The 16,661-nt window shown below is 38.6% G+C and overlaps 2 protein-coding genes across 4 annotated transcripts in view; both read right to left on the bottom strand.

Moving 5' to 3' along the window:
- Window positions 1-10,916: 10,916 nt before the first annotated feature.
- rep15 (RAB15 effector protein) lies at window positions 10,917-15,961 on the bottom strand. 2 transcript variants are annotated; one of them, XM_035395948.1, is made up of 3 exons: window positions 15,901-15,961; window positions 13,776-13,847; window positions 10,917-13,459 (listed from the first exon to the last, which is right to left on the bottom strand). In XM_035395948.1, the coding sequence occupies exon 3, from the start codon at window positions 13,418-13,420 to the stop codon at window positions 12,680-12,682; it is 741 nt and encodes a 246-aa protein (XP_035251839.1). In that variant the 5' UTR covers window positions 13,421-13,459; window positions 13,776-13,847; window positions 15,901-15,961; the 3' UTR covers window positions 10,917-12,679. The 2 variants fall into 2 exon arrangements, with proteins under 2 accessions (XP_035251839.1, XP_035251840.1); XM_035395949.1 differs by lacking the exon at window positions 15,901-15,961 and adding an exon at window positions 13,929-14,054.
- Window positions 14,650-16,661, bottom strand: part of ppfibp2b (PPFIA binding protein 2b) — a 62,889-nt gene continuing 60,877 nt past the window's right edge. For both annotated transcript variants that reach the window (XM_035395946.1, XM_035395944.1), the window contains 2 exons: window positions 15,901-15,963; window positions 14,650-14,782 (listed from right to left, as the gene is read on the bottom strand). In XM_035395946.1, coding sequence (XP_035251837.1) covers window positions 14,720-14,782; window positions 15,901-15,963 — 126 coding nt within the window. In that variant the 3' untranslated portion in view covers window positions 14,650-14,719. The remainder of the gene's footprint in view (window positions 14,783-15,900; window positions 15,964-16,661) is intronic.

A 16,661-nucleotide genomic window follows, 5' to 3' on the forward strand; every position in this document is an offset into this window, starting at 1 on the left:
AAAAATTTAGCATTATTTTCACATTTTGGACATAAGCCTATAGCCATATGTATTTTTCTAATTTTCCACTGACACTGATTTTTCTCCAGAAAAGTCTTCAAACACATTGTTGCTCATTTATTTCACCGGGGTTGTTCAATAAAGGTGATTTCTCATGCGTTGGAATCAATTAATTGCATTTTTTAATTTATTGCATTATTTTCACATTTTGGACATAAGCTTATAGCCATATGTATTTTTCTGATTTTCCACTGACATATATTTCGTCCAAAAAAGTCTTCAAACACATTGTTGCTCATTTATTTCACCGGGGTTGTTCAATAAAGATGATTTCCCATGCATTGGAATTAATGAATTGCATTTTTTAAAATTTAGCATTATTTTCACATTTTGGACATAAGCCTATAGCCTTATGTATTTTTCTGATTTTCCACGGACATATATTTCTTCCAAAAAAGTCTTCAAACACATTGTTGCTCATTTATTTCACCAGGGTTGTTCAATAAAGATGATTTCCTATTGATGCAAATCAATTAATTGCATTTTTACTTTTTTTGCATTATTTTCACATTTTGGACATAAGCCTATAGCCTTATGTATTTTTCTAATTTTCCACTGACACAGATTTTTATCCAGAAAAGTCTTCAAACACATTGTTGCTCATTTATTTCATTGTGGTTGCTCAAAAAAGGTGATTTCCCATGCATTGGAATTAATGAATTGCATTTTTAAAAATTTAGCATTATTTTCACATTTTGGACAGAAGCCTATAGCCTTATGTATTTTTCTGATTTTCCACTGACATATATTTCTTCCAAAAAAGTCTTCAAACACATTGTTGCTCATTTATATCACCGGGGTTGTTCAATAAAGATGATTTCCCATGCATTGGAATTAATGAATTGCATTTTTGAATTTATTGTATATTTTTCACATTTTGGACATAAGCCTATAGCCTTATGTATTTTTCTGATTTTCCACTGACATATATTTCTTCCAAAAAAGTCTTCAAACACATTGTTACTCATTTATTTCACCGGGGTTGTTCAATAAAGATGATTTCCTATTGATCCAAATCAATTAATTGCATTTTTACATTTATTGCATTATTTTCACATTTTGGACATAAGCTTATAGCCATATGTATTTTTCTGATTTTCCACTGACATATATTTCGTCCAAAAAAGTCTTCAAACACATTGTATTTTTCTGATTTTCCACTGACACTGATTTTTCTCCAGAAAAGTCTTCAAACACATTGTTGCTCATTTATTTCACCGGGGTTGTTCAATAAAGGTGATTTCTCATGCGTTGGAATCAATTAATTGCAATTTTTAATTTATTGCATTATTTTCACATTTTGGACATAAGCTTATAGCCATATGTATTTTTCTGATTTTCCACTGACATATATTTCGTCCAAAAAAGTCTTCAAACACATTGTATTTTTCTGATTTTCCACTGACACTGATTTTTCTCCAGAAAAGTCTTCAAACACATTGTTGCTCATTTATTTCACTGTAGTTGTTCAATAAAGATGATTTTCCATTGATCCAAATCAATTAATTGCATTTTTTAATTTATTGCATTATTTTCACATTTTGGACATAAGCCTATAGCCTTATGTATTTTTCTGATTTTCCACTGACATATATTTCTTCCAAAAAAGTCTTCAAACACATTGTTGCTCATTTATTTCACTGTGGTTGTTCAATAAAGGTGATTTCTCATGCGTTGGAATCAATTAATTGCATTTTTTAATTTATTGCATTATTTTCACATTTTGGACATAAGCCTATAGCCTTATGTATTTTTCTGATTTTCCACTGACACTGATTTTTCTCCAGAAAAGTCTTCAAACACATTGTTGCTCATTTATTTCACTGTGGTTGTTCAATAAAGGTGATTTCCCATGCATTGGAATTAATGAATTGCATTTTTAAAGATTTAGCATTATTTTCACATTTTGGACATAAGCCTATAGCCTTATGTATTTTTCTGATTTTCCACGGACATATATTTCTTCCAAAAAAGTCTTCAAACATATTGTTACTCATTTATTTCACCGGGGTTGTTCAATAAAGATGATTTCCTATTGATCCAAATCAATTAATTGCATTTTTACTTTTTTTGCATTATTTTCACATTTTGGACATAAGCCTATAGCCTTATGTATTTTTCTAATTTTCCACTGACACAGATTTTTATCCAGAAAAGTCTTCAAACACATTGTTGCTCATTTATTTCATTGTGGTTGCTCAATAAAGGTGATTTCCCATGCATTGGAATTAATGAATTGCATTTTTAAAAATTTAGCATTATTTTCACATTTTGGACATAAGCCTATAGCCTTATGTATTTTTCTGATTTTCCACTGACATATATTTCTTCCAAAAAAGTCATCAAACACATTGTTACTCATTTATTTCACCGGGGTTGTTCAATAAAAATGATTTCCTATTGATCCAAATCAATTAATTGCATTTTTACTTTTTTTGCATTATTTTCACATTTTGGACATAAGCCTATACTGCCGTCCAAAGGCTAACCGCAGTAACTACATTTTGGTCGAAATTGAGTTATAACTAAAAATGAACTTCTTGATATCTGTTTTATCTTGTGACAAAGTTTTAGAGAAAAAACGGTATAAAAATTGCAGTAACTACAAAACCCGACTCAAAACCATGGCAGACCGCAGTAAGTGAAGTTACTGCGGTCTGCTTTGGGATTCTACCGGCCGATTTTACGATCTACCCATCTAAGTTACCTCACGCGACTGCTTTGGGATTCTACCACCAGCCGATTTCACCCATCTAACCTCACACAACAAAGCTGTTTAAGATGGCACTATCCAGGGGAAAGAGGATAGTGGAACTGGTGTTGAAAAGAAAATACCCAGGTACGCTAAGTAACGATGACATTAAGCGTTGAGAAACTAGCAATCACATTATAAAACACCTGTCAGCCTCGCTATATATGCTGACTGACAGGCGATGTTTAGTTAGCTAGCGTTATCTTACCTGCTCCCTGTAGCTGTAACATTATCATCTGTAACTTCACATCATCGCCGATGCCATGTCATGCACTTAAAGATTGTTTACAATCTAGCCTACGCATTGTAGGAATACGAGTGCGGAGAAAGAAGCGCATGTATCCGCAAATAATATAGATTAAAAATGTGCACAATTTCGTACTGCAAATGAAAATAAATGTAGGCTATAAGGCCTAGGCTACTCGCTAAAACTGCCTATTTGGGGAGAGCTGGCTATATATGATAGTATTGAGTAGCCTATTTTGTGGATTAATTGTATTGATACTCAAGGAAAATCAGGGAAGTTTCTGCCACTGCTTAGTGATTAAAACGGATTTTTCTAAATCGCATTTATCATTTAATCTCCCTAACACAATGCGAAGAAGCTGTCTGTCACTTTCCAATTGATTAGTCAGATCGTTTGCATGCTTGTTAATCACTGAAAATTAATTTTTTAAACAGTTTGAGATCAATTAGTTTAAAGGAAAGTTTTGCGCTCCACCAAAACACGCCGCTGTTTAAAACATGTAATATAATGAACACATTGTACTGTGATTCAGTGTAGCCTTGTATTTATTCATTGTGTTAAATAGTAAAGACAAGGATAATGAAAATTATTAATGTGATTGTCATCAAGGCAACAACAGTGGTGGTGATGACAACGATGATGAAATTGAAGATGATGATGCAAAGTTTAATTGATAGGAAAATAATTATCTAGATAGGTGAATAAGTAAAAAAGTGAAATGAAATGATATTAAGACTAAACGTCTAAAATTCTCAATTTGTCCAGACTTAATTAAACATGCACAAATCCATAAGTAGAGTTGTTAAATAGCCTACTGTTAAATACAATTATAACAAAATCAGTGTCAAAATAGTTTTTGTTCACTGACAACACAATATAAAAGCTGAGAACATTGTAGTTACTGCACTTTGCTTTTGCATTGCTCTTAGAACCATTTAAGGCAATGCAAAGGCAAAGTGCAGTAACTACATTTTTGGGGTTAAAGGTCAAATCAGCCATCATGGTTTTTGGGCATAAAATTTACCTCATGAATACATGTACAATTAGTGCAATATCACTGATATACCTATAACACATTTGGCTGGCCAGTTAAAATACTTTAAAGCCATTTTTCTCAGTTTTACCCTTTGCGTAGTTACTGCAGTTAGGCTTTGTAGGGCAGTATAGGCCTACTTCCGAACTAGCTGGTTGAAAATTATTGTCGCATGAACGAGGCACTGCACTGACGCCCCTGCAATTCTGGAACAGAGGCTAAAAAAGCGTTCCAAATATTGTGCGGACGGCAATGCCGTACTTGTAATAGCCTACCATAAAATGTTTTCCGCATGTCTGTGGTTCTCTGCACTCAAGTAAGCACATGCCACTGTGGGAAGATTGTTGTCAGTCATCGCCTGTGTTCTGTTAGTATCAATTGATGTAGATTATTTCTGAGTGACATGTATTTGTTGACTGACAAGAATGTTCTTTCAACCTTACATTGCAATTCAGGCATTTATCATACGATCTTATCCAGGGCAACTTGCACACCTCTTTTTTCATAGCATGTACATTGTATCCAATTATACAGCTGGATATATACTGAGGCAATACAGGTTGGGTGCTCAGGGGTACAAGGGCTGTGTCCTACCCAGAGACTGTAAAAAATAGGTCCTACCACTGAATCGGACTTTGTGTGTGAACCTTTAGATTACAAGACCAATGCCTTACCCATTATTCTACACTGCCTCCCCCACCTCTTTTAAAGTGCTTGAGTTCCCTGAGATAAACCTGTGTTCATACTTATAGTGTGTTTATCAATTAAAAGAAGTTCGTCAATTAAAAGAAGAGATATCTTCTAGAAAGTGCCGTTATGAAATAATTTTACGCAGAAATGAACGCAATTTCTGCGAAGGAACCGCGCGCCTTGGTTATTTGTTGCAGATCGTCCCCATGCTTATCGCAGTATCCGTCGTCATCGTCACATTGCTCTACTTCCTCCTCCAAGCGAGGGCGGATGGAGGAAAAGCCGGGAAAGGTCCCATCCGTCCCATCACGCAGCTAAATCCCGAATATAAAAATGCGCAGTGCCACTCGTAGCGAAAGAGGTTAGAATCAGGTCTTATTCCTCAGAATAAAAGGCTTGCCTTTGTAGCAGTGCGCTGAGTTTACCATTTTTAACTTCTCAGCTGTGAAAGTTGTGCCCGAAATCGTTCTTCAGCAGCAGAATCGGTCAAATTTCGTTTTATGTATAGCGCATTACTTCTAAAAACAAAATTACTGTACTCATTTCAAGGTGTAAGTGTAAAAACAAATTCGCCAACACATTTCACCAATATCTGCTGGTGAAAACAAGTTACAATTCTTGACCCTTCGGATGTCTAAGATATTTATTTAAAAATGGCAGAAAGCATACCGTTACGTGGTGCTTTTAGGTCACATGGTCTGTTTACAAGAGATTGACCACGATGCCAATAGATCCTGTGGTTAATCTCTTTCCTGTGCACAGTGCACAGCCTTAACCTTCCAACAGGTGGCTGTGACATTTATTATATTGAAAAGCAAGGATTTGTGCATTCTTTTTAATGAATACAATTACTGCACAGTGATTGGTCACAAGTTTAGGATTCCCTATTCCTGTTGCAACTGTACTGAGTGGTTCTGCATCCAGGGCGTCGGCAGAGTCAATGGGGACCTGGTTATCCGCAGCTATGCCGGTCCCTCCTGCAATGAGCACTGAGGCTTAGTTTGGGGATCCAGTTGTGAAAGCAGAAGTCCCTCCTTGTTAGGATTCTTGGTTGTTTGCTGGCTCCCGAAAATATTTGCTGGGTCTCGGAGATGGAAAATGTGTTTGTTCCATTCCCTCTAGATCTGTTGTATACAGGCTGGATATTGGTCTTTTATACTGTTGTCACGGTGACCTGAATTATTTCCCAGCTTGTTCCTTTGGAGCATTTCATGTGTAGCCCTGAAATTCAGCTGAGCAGTCCAGATCCAGCTGCGCACAAAACCAGACGCAGAATTTGCAGGGGTGCTGTGGGTGCCCATATGAGCAGCTCGGGGGGGGGGGGGGGTTAAAAACAAATAATATAACTACTGCTTATTTTTTCAGAGTTGATGTTGAAATGTATCATATATTTAAGTGGGCTCAGTCTCATCATGCCTCTCACCCAAATGAATGACAGGCTAGCTCCACCCCTGCTATAGTCGTATGTATTTTGCTGTTTTCCAGTCTCACTTTTTCATTTTTCATCATAAATTTCTTAAGACATATTTATTTCACCATGGTTCTTATATATACACAAATTCCACATTTTTGTCATAAATTTCTTCAGATGCATTTTAGTTTATTTATTTAACCATGTATGTTGTATATGATATCATGTCCATATGAATCAAAAAATGAAATCTAAAAAATGTTTCACTTTTTTTTCCCTCATTTCCTGGACATGAGACAATAGTCTTCTGTATTTGGTTGTTTTTTCCACTGAAACTGATGATATATCTTTCCTTTTTTAGACACATTTCATACATTTATTTGACTGTTACATGAATATGATTTCCCATCCATCGTAATGAAAGAAACACGTTTTTAATTTCACAATTTAATTTCAGCATTTCAGCAGCGTTTCTTTTTTTCCCTTTCTGTGCATAAGACTATACTCTTGTGTTTTGTTGTTTCCCACAGATATACATTTCTCATCATACATTTCTTCACACATTTCAAACATATTTGACTTGTTGTAACATAAATATGATTTACTTTCCATCTTAATGAAAAAAGCACATTTGTTTTAGTTTCAGGAGGAAAGACTAGACTCATGTATTTCGTCATTTTCCACTGAAATCATACATTTCTGAAAACACATTTCTGGTCATTCATTTCATTTTTGTTGTTAAATGAATATGATTTCCTTTCCATCATAATGAAAAAAACACAATTGAAAAATGTCACACGCCGGAGTGACACCCCTGGGGGGTAGATGCGGCAGTTCCGGGAGTGAACCGTCGCTTTCCGCGTGCCGAGAGGGAGAGCGGACCCGCACCGTCACGAAAACGAATAAATCTGTGAAAACGTGTTGCCGCTGCAAACCAGGCAGAAGGCTGGTAGCTGTAGCCACGATCGTGCGCTGTCTGCCAATCAGGAGTGCTTATCAACCTGCACGAGCAATACAGCTCATTAAAGCTGTATTGTTCGTGCAGCACACACACGTAAGGCTTTCTCCACCTGACGGAGGATGCGTGATGCCTGTTGCACAAAGATCGTGTGCAACATTGCGTCCCATCCCAAGAAACAAGATGTCGCAGCATGTCCTCTACTGTAAAAAAATAACTACCCAAACTACCCGAAAGGGGGCATGATGTCACCACACCTGGACACCATGAACATCGGGGATAAGATCGACTGTTCAGAGGTCCCTGTGAGCTGCCTGTGCATAAAGAGTGAGTGCTTTACAAGTGGTTTAATTACGGTGCTTTTTCACGTGTACAGTTTCTGTCGCCATATAAAAAAAAAAAGATTACAGTCTGCTGGATTGAAATGAGGGTGCCCTCATTTTATTTTCTATTCTTGACCAAAAGAGGGCAGTATTATCCATGATGTAGTGCTCAATAATGAACAAACGTTTCTACCATACGGTGATAGTCCATTACAGGCTTCTTTGAACGAGTATGCACCAAGTGTGTAACATCTGACAGAGAATGTTTAAGACAGATAAATGTGTAACAGCATGAGGTACATTTCCATTGGATTATACCAATTGTTTTTCTCTTCAAGGCAAATTTGCTATTCAGCCTGATGAAAAGTCAGATAAGGTAAATTTAAGGTGAAGTAAAGTTAAGGTAAATTTTCATTTAGGGTAATATTTAGATAAACATTCTAGAGTGTCTTATTCCTAGGGTGGGTGCAACATTTAAATAAACACCCACAAGTGTTGTATTGGTAGGTAGGTGTGATGTTTGCATAAACACTCTCCAGTGTGTGTTATTGCTAGGGTGGGTAGTGGGTTGTTTCAGTAGTTAGGTTTGAATACTTGGTGAAGCACTGTCATTTTTCTATCAAAGAAATACTCTGCTTACATGTGGGTGATGCGTACATTTGTATGACACATGCAAATACCAATTTGCGCTCAATGAAGTGACCTTAAAAACCTTGAAACATTAAAGCACATGCCCCAACTGCAGGTACATACCACAGCTGCAGCTGCAAACCACAACTACAGGTACAAATCAGAACTGCAGGTACAAACCCCAACTGCAGCTGCAAACCGCGCTGTACATAAATAAGATCAGATGCAAGTGGAGAAATGCTTGTTTACAGATTATAAATATGTACATCTCTGTGTCTGTCTCCACATATTGTTTAGAATCACATATTTATTGATTGGAATGGGATGTACTGCTTGGAGTTTCAGGTACCCAAAGATTTCAAATGCTTTTAAATGAGCCTGTTTTACTAGCTTGCACTTAAGTGACAAACAATGGTGCGATGCCAGAAATTAATAATGCAATTAAAACGGACTTCTTTAACACCTCCTACAAATGGAAGACAAAGTAATATAACCTTTCTTAAGGCATTTCACCTTTTGGTGGAAGTTGGTTTGCAAAGCATTTTGTTTCCATGGCAATGGCCTGAAAAGGTCATTCGGCAGAGGGAGGAGCTAGTGGCTGCACTGAAGAGCCACACATAAATTCAGTGAGAGCTTTGAGCCGCAGTGTTTTGTATTTTATTTTTGTCAAGAGTGGGTTATTTTTATTAAAATAAAGATATTTGTTATTATGTATGTTTGTTGTCCAACAGGTTAAACACCTGAAAAACTTTTAAAAAGTTATAATATGCATAATATATAATGTAGTGACTATGTCTGAGGCCTGTCTTTTGAAGTTTCATTCACATTGCCAGTTCAGTGACGGTCAGGAGCACTTGTGCTGATGCTGGGTTATCAGAGGTCAGAGGCATCAGGGGGCGGGGATAAAAATGGGCGTTCCTCTGCCTCCCCCATCCCACCCTCTTGTGCAAATACATAGTTTGTTTCTGGTTTGCCTTCTACCCCCGAGCTGGAGCTGAGAGGTTCCATTAGAGCTTTCAGAGTCGTGTTGCCCTCTCACACAGCACAGCTCTTTATTTAGGAATGAGGCGCAAGGGGTGAAGGACTCGATCAGTTCATACGCAGTCGTATTGCACGGGCCGTTTTTAATCAGCTCGCAATGACATCACAAACTTGGAGCAAAGGCGGCAGCTGAGAATGAAAACCTCCCATGTTGAAAAAACGGTCAATGGCGTCTCTCCTCATGGGTTGGGAATGGAGCACCGAATTTGTGGACACCAGCATGATTAAAGACCACCTGCCCCCTCAGGCAAGCCACCTTATCGTCATGCGCGGCCCGCCTCCCATGATCCAGGACACGTGTCTACCCAAGCTCTGACAACTGTGCTACAAAATGGAGGACGCTTTTGAATGGAGCCTCCCTCGGGCAAAGACTGAGAGAGAACCGGGAGAGGCAATTCCAGCAGGATTTTGAGTTATACTTCAAATAACTAACTGACTCTCCATGTAGTAATCGCAACATAATCAGTTGTCTTTACACCCAAATAATGATAGCAACTAATATATTAATGAGGCAAAACAAAAATAAGAACAAACCCGGTAGTCTCCACAGTGGTTTGAAGTAGGCAATATCTAAAGACATCAGCCATAATTATTATTTAGTTGGTCATTTTGATGTCTTGATCTAATGTTCCATATTTCTGGTTTAGTACAAAACCATTTAATGTTTAATGTTGGTCTTTTTGGGTATTAAAAGTCACGAGACTCCATATGGGAGAGAGGCAGTATAAATGTGACGTGTCATAAATGTCACACGGCCAATAACGTTTTGTATGCTGCTGCTACCAGTAGCCATTTCAGGTTTGTACACGCGCAATTCAGTCCTCTACCGAGTGTCAAAAGAACAAAGCAAATATAACCATCTTCATGAGAAATAGTTCCAAAAAAACTTTTTGGAATATATATATATTCATTTACTGTAAATAAATTCCATATATTTATTTACAGTAAATGAAATCATACACCATTTTAAGCAGTCATCTCTCCTTGAAAAGTTTTTTTTTCTTTTCTGCTTACCGAATGAGAAACTCTTCAATACACCTTGTCCAGTAACATGTTTAAGTTTGTGCTATACATCTGTAATGTCTTTAACAATATTTTAGAATGAGCAGTGTCACTTGAATCAGTGAATCGCTAGCTGGTCTAGTGCACATTTGGGCTCTATGGTTTGATTTTAAAATCGGTCTGTGCCAATTGGTGGCAGCTGATTCCTCATTGGTTCTCGTGTCCCTCAGGGATGGGCGAGTTTCATTCAGCCACGACTACAGTCTTGTTCCCACCGCAGAGTATACGAATGAGGAGAATATATATATATATATATGCATTTTGATGCATAATCCAGCGTTTCCCAAACGTTTTCCTTCTGCGGCACACTTTCCAAATTTACAGAATCTCATGGCCCACTCTCAAAAGCATAAAAAATAAACACCCTGCAAGCGACGTACTGACTTTGATGTGACGTGCCAACCCTCACTAGGCCTAAATGTTCTTTTGGGGTTTTAATTAAGCGATATGCATTTTAATGACATTTATTTTGGCTTTTGTGAATGGGATTTGATCATTTAAGTTTTTTTTAATTCATTTGAACATTAAACATTTTTTTAATAGATTATTCACACGGCACACCTGACCTTGCCTGACAGCACACCGGCTGGGAAACGCTGGAATAATCAGTCCAGTTAAAACTACCAACAATGCCTGACCTTTGACAAAGAATCGTGAGAGAAGCACAATTGGAAAGTTTCAACTGGGCACAATGAATGAAGATAAAATGGCAAGGTATCAAGTATGATTTATTTAAATTTTGCTTACTATATAATACCTGAAGTTTTCAAGTCATTTGACAAAGACAAACACCAAACCTGCTACTATAGTTGAATTAGTAGACATACTAGCAGACAAGTTTTGGTTGCATTTCATTAAAGCCCTCCCAAAATTTGCATCAACATGGATCATCTCTTACTGAGAAACAGCAGTTTTTGTCTCAACATGAAAGCAATACATTTACTGTGTTTTAATTTAAAAACATTTTATATCCATTGTAAACAATATCATTTGTTACTGATACCTGGATGAATAGACAGCACAGCTATTGCACTCTGTCTTTACCAAAACCTCGCCAGTTTTAATGTTTCACAAACGCTGACATTTTGGTCACACCGACCTTTGTGAAAACGTACAAATGGCTGTTCTTCTTCATGTTACGATAAAAAATGTAATTCAGGTGCAATCAAAGACAAAATATGAGACTCCTTTAAGATAAAAAATAATGATCAATCATACATGCATCCAGCATTTACACACACGATTGATGCATTAATTATAGCCTCCCCTTGCAGGCGTCTAACTGTGACAGACCACATTAAGTACAGTTAGTACACGATTATAATTAAAACCATTACATTTCATAAAATCGCTGAAGGTGCAAAAACGTACACATTTAAATAATTCATAAATTTAATGTAGTGTAGTTTAGTTTCCCCCAACAAGCCACATGGGGGTATCTAGTGTGAACACTGTAGAAAGCCTGTTAATTACTTTAAGCTATAGTGTCCTTGTAGGTGGTAAAGACACCCGTTGGAATTCATTCTCTGGATCCATGTCAAGACACGGACCCTTTTGACAAAGATGTCTCAACACGGAAGGAGTAGGCAGGATCCAGGGGGGTTTCGGGTATCGTCATGGATGCGAGCCAATTAAAGTTTAACCTGCTCTGGGTGGCACAAGCAGGGAAGTCAGCTGCTAGGTTTTTTTTTTTTTTTTTTTTTTCGGAAGGGGTGGGGAGTCGGGGTGGTTTTGTTTTGTATGCGTCCCTCAGCCTTGCCCCCGGGGGTCTCAGACCGTGTACGTGGCAGGTCTGGTGTTTCAGTTCAGCACTCGGTCAGATTTGATTGAGCTTTTAACCGAATATTTACCTGGGGTGGACATCACTTTCATTTTTATACTTGTTGGGATGTCTTATGTATTTTAAGACATTTTAAAAGAATTTAACCACAGTGAAGCACTTTGAGTTGCCTGTTTACTTGTATAAACAATAATATATAAAGAATATAAAGAACATTGTTTTTTATATATTATTTTTTATTTTTAACCTATGTTAAAATGTGACTGCTGCTAGTTCACTGCTTTGGATATAGGGTGTTTTATGAACCTTGTTTGTCCAAATAAGGGTTGAAGTTATTATTATTATTATTTAACATAAATTACATACAATTGAGCCCTCTAACTAACAAGAAAAAAGAAGAATTTAACAATCAGTAGAATGATCTGTTGTTCGACGGGGCCAAGAATGTGTAAAAGCCACCGCAAATGAGCATATATGCTAACAAACAACTTTTAACACAGATTTGCCTCCAACAGTTTGTTTTTAAACAAGAGTTTTTTTGCAGTTGAAATGTAAAGGTGCCAAAAAAAAATAATATAACTAGCATTCTGGTCAAAGGCTCAGTCAAACCTGACACACTGAGGGCTGAAGGGAAAGCCAGCAGACGTGTGGGGGAAGTCCCAGGCCCGGAGAGGGAGCACCGATCTGCAGCGTTAAGTGAACTTAATGGTCATGGTCACGGGCTCGTCTTGTGTCCGCTGCACGATGGCCTGCAGCATGCGAGCGGGCGAGGCGAACGACTTGGACCCCTTGAAGAAGTTGTCGATGAAGGCGGGGTCGATCCGGGCGCACTTGCCGACGGCGGCGTGGAAGTTGTTGCTGAGCACGCCGTAGATGTTCCCGGGGTCGCCCCGGCGGCCGAAGAAGAGGAAGAGGGCGTAGCAGTCCGGCCCGACCGACGAGCAGAACTCGATCAGCCGCTCGGCCTTGGTCTTGTCGGCCGACTCCATGTGGGCCATCTCCATGGCCTCGGTGTAGGACTCCTTGGGCGGGGCCCCCTCGCCCTCGCCCGCGTCCGCCACGTCCGCCGGGTGCAGCACCTGCACGGCCACCTGGATGGTGGGGTTCTTGCTGGGCGCCTCCAGCACCGCCCACACCCAGTCGGCGCCCAGCAGGATCTTCTGCTCCTTGGTCATGGCGGTGCAGTTGAACGCCTCGGTGATCTGCAGCTGCACGCTCCGCGTGACGTAGGTCATCAGGAAGATCTCGTTCAGGGTGCCGGCGCCGGGGACGAACTTGTTCTCGGGGTCCTGGAACAGCAGGTACTCCTTGGTCCTGTTGGCCGCCAGGAGGACGCAGGCGCCGAAGAGGACGGTGAAGTCCGCCGGGACCACTTTCCGTATCCTTAGGAGGTTTCTGAGCGTGCTGGTCGTGCTGGATAGTACTTGTCCCATGTTAGAAGGGGCTGCTCACAGTGTCGTTTCCCGTATGTACTGGAACACATATGCATTCGGTTCATTTTTGTGCCAGTGCACCATGCCATAATGAGCATTAGCAGTATGATAGGATTACTATCAATATCTGTCCATCTAGGCCTAGGCCTAAAAAACATAAATAATTCTGTTTAATCCTTCATGGGAAGTGGTGTTTGAGTTTCCGTCAAAACATATTTGTCTATCAAAAACACTCATCTAATTAATACCTCTGTAAAGTAACGGTACTCATCTAATTAATACCTCTGTAAAGTAACGGTACTCATCTAATTGATACTTCTGTAAAGTAACGGGATAAAACCGGTATAAAACTTACCAGCACCAGTCTGTTCTTTGGCTTAGCTTTGTTAGGAGGAGCACGGCTAGCAGCACAGTCCTGTCCGGATACCTATTGGAACATGCAGGCTGTTGAAGGCTGGGGAACGAAGGTAAAAACTGCAAACTTTTCATTACGTACTGAGGAATTTACCTGGTGCTGGTGCTGCCACTGCTTTGACTCTCAAATGGTTTTTCCTTATTTACATAGAACTGCCTCTGGGCTGGGATTGGATACTCGCTTAAATACCTTTATTCTGATAAGGATATATAGTGTCTGTTGGCAAACATGCCAGTAATCTTGCAAATCACCAAAGAGGTACAAAAACCTGTTTCTGACTTATTGAAAACAACAAAAGTACTCTAAAATGGGTGTGCCTGTTTGTCATTCCATTCCGTCAGAATTCAGCAGAGAATAAAATAAACTCCCAAAGCTCCTATACTCCCACATTTTTATTTAAATATATAAAAAATAAAAATAGACATATCTTAATATAGCCTAATATAGCCATACTGTGGGCTTCATACAAAATGTTGGTTATTGTAGGTGAATAATACTTTTAAATAAACACAAGGGTATGTCGTTAGTTCATTGTTTTTAACACAAATATTTGACAACTTAAAAAAAATAATAAAATACGACGGCTGTCGTGTCCTGCGTAGGCTATATGACCATTAACGTCTACAACAAAGACATATTTTTAAATAGGACAGATCTCACAGCCGAAGTTCAACTCAACATAGGAAAAATGCGCCTGCGTCGGTTAGACAGTGGGACCATTGCCTGTCGAGTGTCGTTTTTCCGCTTGGCTGAAAACCAGTCGTGCCACTTCTGAATAATAGGGAAAATAAGAATAACCGGTACAATTCGCCGGTAAAGCTTTCAAAGTGAAAATGAGGTATGTGGCGTTTTCCTTGGTCAGTTCGTTGTTAATCAGCGAGTCCTCAGAGCGTTGCAGTTTGCCCCCTTCTCAGTTCCTTCAGCACCTCGTCATGGCATAGCAAGTGCTGAAAGCGAGAGGTGTGAGGGGCAGGGATTAGCTGTTAGCATCGCACCTGCGGTTTTGCGTTACAAGCGAAGTAACAAAACTTTCAAACGAAAATTACCTTTAAAGCTTCGGCTTGTAAGGCTACTTTTAAGTGAAATCATAGAGAACAGTTCGCAAGCTTTGCTGCTAGTCCAGTGGTTCCCTAACCAGTCAGTTTGAGTAGCGCACTAATTATATGAATAGGATCCGCGCAACGTCATCAAAGTAGGGTAATTAATTAATTAATTAATTAGTTGATTAATTAATTAATTAATTAATTAATTAAACTAATTGTTTTAATTAATTTACCAGACGCGCTAATCTAGAGCGATCTACAATGAACAGAATGTACAGAAGTGCATCCTCCAGACTAGAGTGTCTGCTTAGTGGCAGGATCTGATTTCCGCTATTACTGTACATTTGTCTCAGTGAATGGTTTTCAGATCTTTAGTCAAATTGTAATTTCAGACAAAGAGAAACCGAGTAAACACAAAACGCATTTTTAAAACAATAATTTCATTTATTGAATGAAAAAGTTATCAAACGTCCATAACAATTTATCAATAGCGCCTCCTGTCATCACATTTAAAAACTCTCAGCACGAGCCATTCAACCTTCTCACCAAATTCACTTCATTGTCTCGTTCCACTAACTGAAGTAAATTTAGAAGCCCAGCAAAACGCAGTACAGGCCGGATTACTTGGGAAATCTAATCTGGTACTGGTTACAAATAGCATGCCTAAAAATGTAATTAGGAACATAATCTGTTGTATTATGCTGCATGTGTAATCTGATCACAGTGATATAGGCACTTATAGGATGTATTCCATATTGCATGCTGGGCTTTGTTTGAAGAAGGGCCGGACTGCAGCAGATGTACACGCTCGTTAAATCGGTAGCGGGCTCTAAAAGTTTGGGAACCACTGTGCTAGCGTGCCTCCCGAAGTCAAAACAAAAAAGAAGGAATTTTAACACAATATTGTAGTTCCATTAACTTTGCCGGATGTAAGTTTTCACAGTTTATACTTTATTAAAATGGTTTTATTGCTGTTATTATTCAGTATTGTTAGTGTAATATTCAGGTTAGATTATACTTACTGTAAGATTGTTTATGCCTTCAGAAAGAGCCTCTATCTGTAGTGTTCCACCGGTTACCGCCACCTATAAATTCATGCCTTCAATCATAACTCGATTCTCAAACTCGCGAGTCTAAATCCAGGACATAACAGTGGTCGCGTTAACACGGGATTCAGCGTTTTTTACTGAGAAAAAATTAGTCAAAACGCTGGGGGAAAAATACCCCGCAGATAATAAATAAATAAACGCAGACACTCCAAGTTTTTTTTTTATTACAACGGGCGATGGCCAAGATTTGAACCACAACAAAATAATTACTCCTGTTTTTTTGAGCCAATCGTCTTTCGATGTCTCACTTTTCTGTTTATTGATCACAATATTTACACAGCCATTGGAAGCATTTGCGTGAAGAGAAAGTGCTTTATTTGAATCAAAAGTAAAAAACGAGACATCACACTAGCTAGCTCGCTCATCATGAGCAAAATGAAAACAGTAATCTCTTGTATGGTTTTAAAAAATATTATTAGCCAATATGGCAACAAAAAATTGATTTGATCAGAATGCCAAAACATTATTTGTAGCTTATTTTGTTCTGATAGTCCCCGTGTTTCACCCTGATTCTGCTTCATGTGTCATAATAAACTTATGAACGACATAATTTACTGTGCTAGTGTTGTGATTTCGCATATTATGGTAAAAATACTTATTTTTTTGCAGAACGCAAGTGAATTTGTGTAGAACGCAGATGTCCTGCGTTCCAAAGCCGCAGCATTCCATGGGCT

Source organism: Anguilla anguilla, chromosome 16 (genome assembly GCF_013347855.1).
Source record: "Anguilla anguilla isolate fAngAng1 chromosome 16, fAngAng1.pri, whole genome shotgun sequence".
Lineage (NCBI taxonomy): Eukaryota > Metazoa > Chordata > Actinopteri > Anguilliformes > Anguillidae > Anguilla > Anguilla anguilla.

What these genes read in the sequence shown, in the direction of transcription:
- rep15 (XM_035395948.1), bottom strand. Translation starts at nt 13,420, where the DNA reads ATGGGACAAGTACTATCCAGCACGACCAGCACGCTCAGAAACCTCCTA.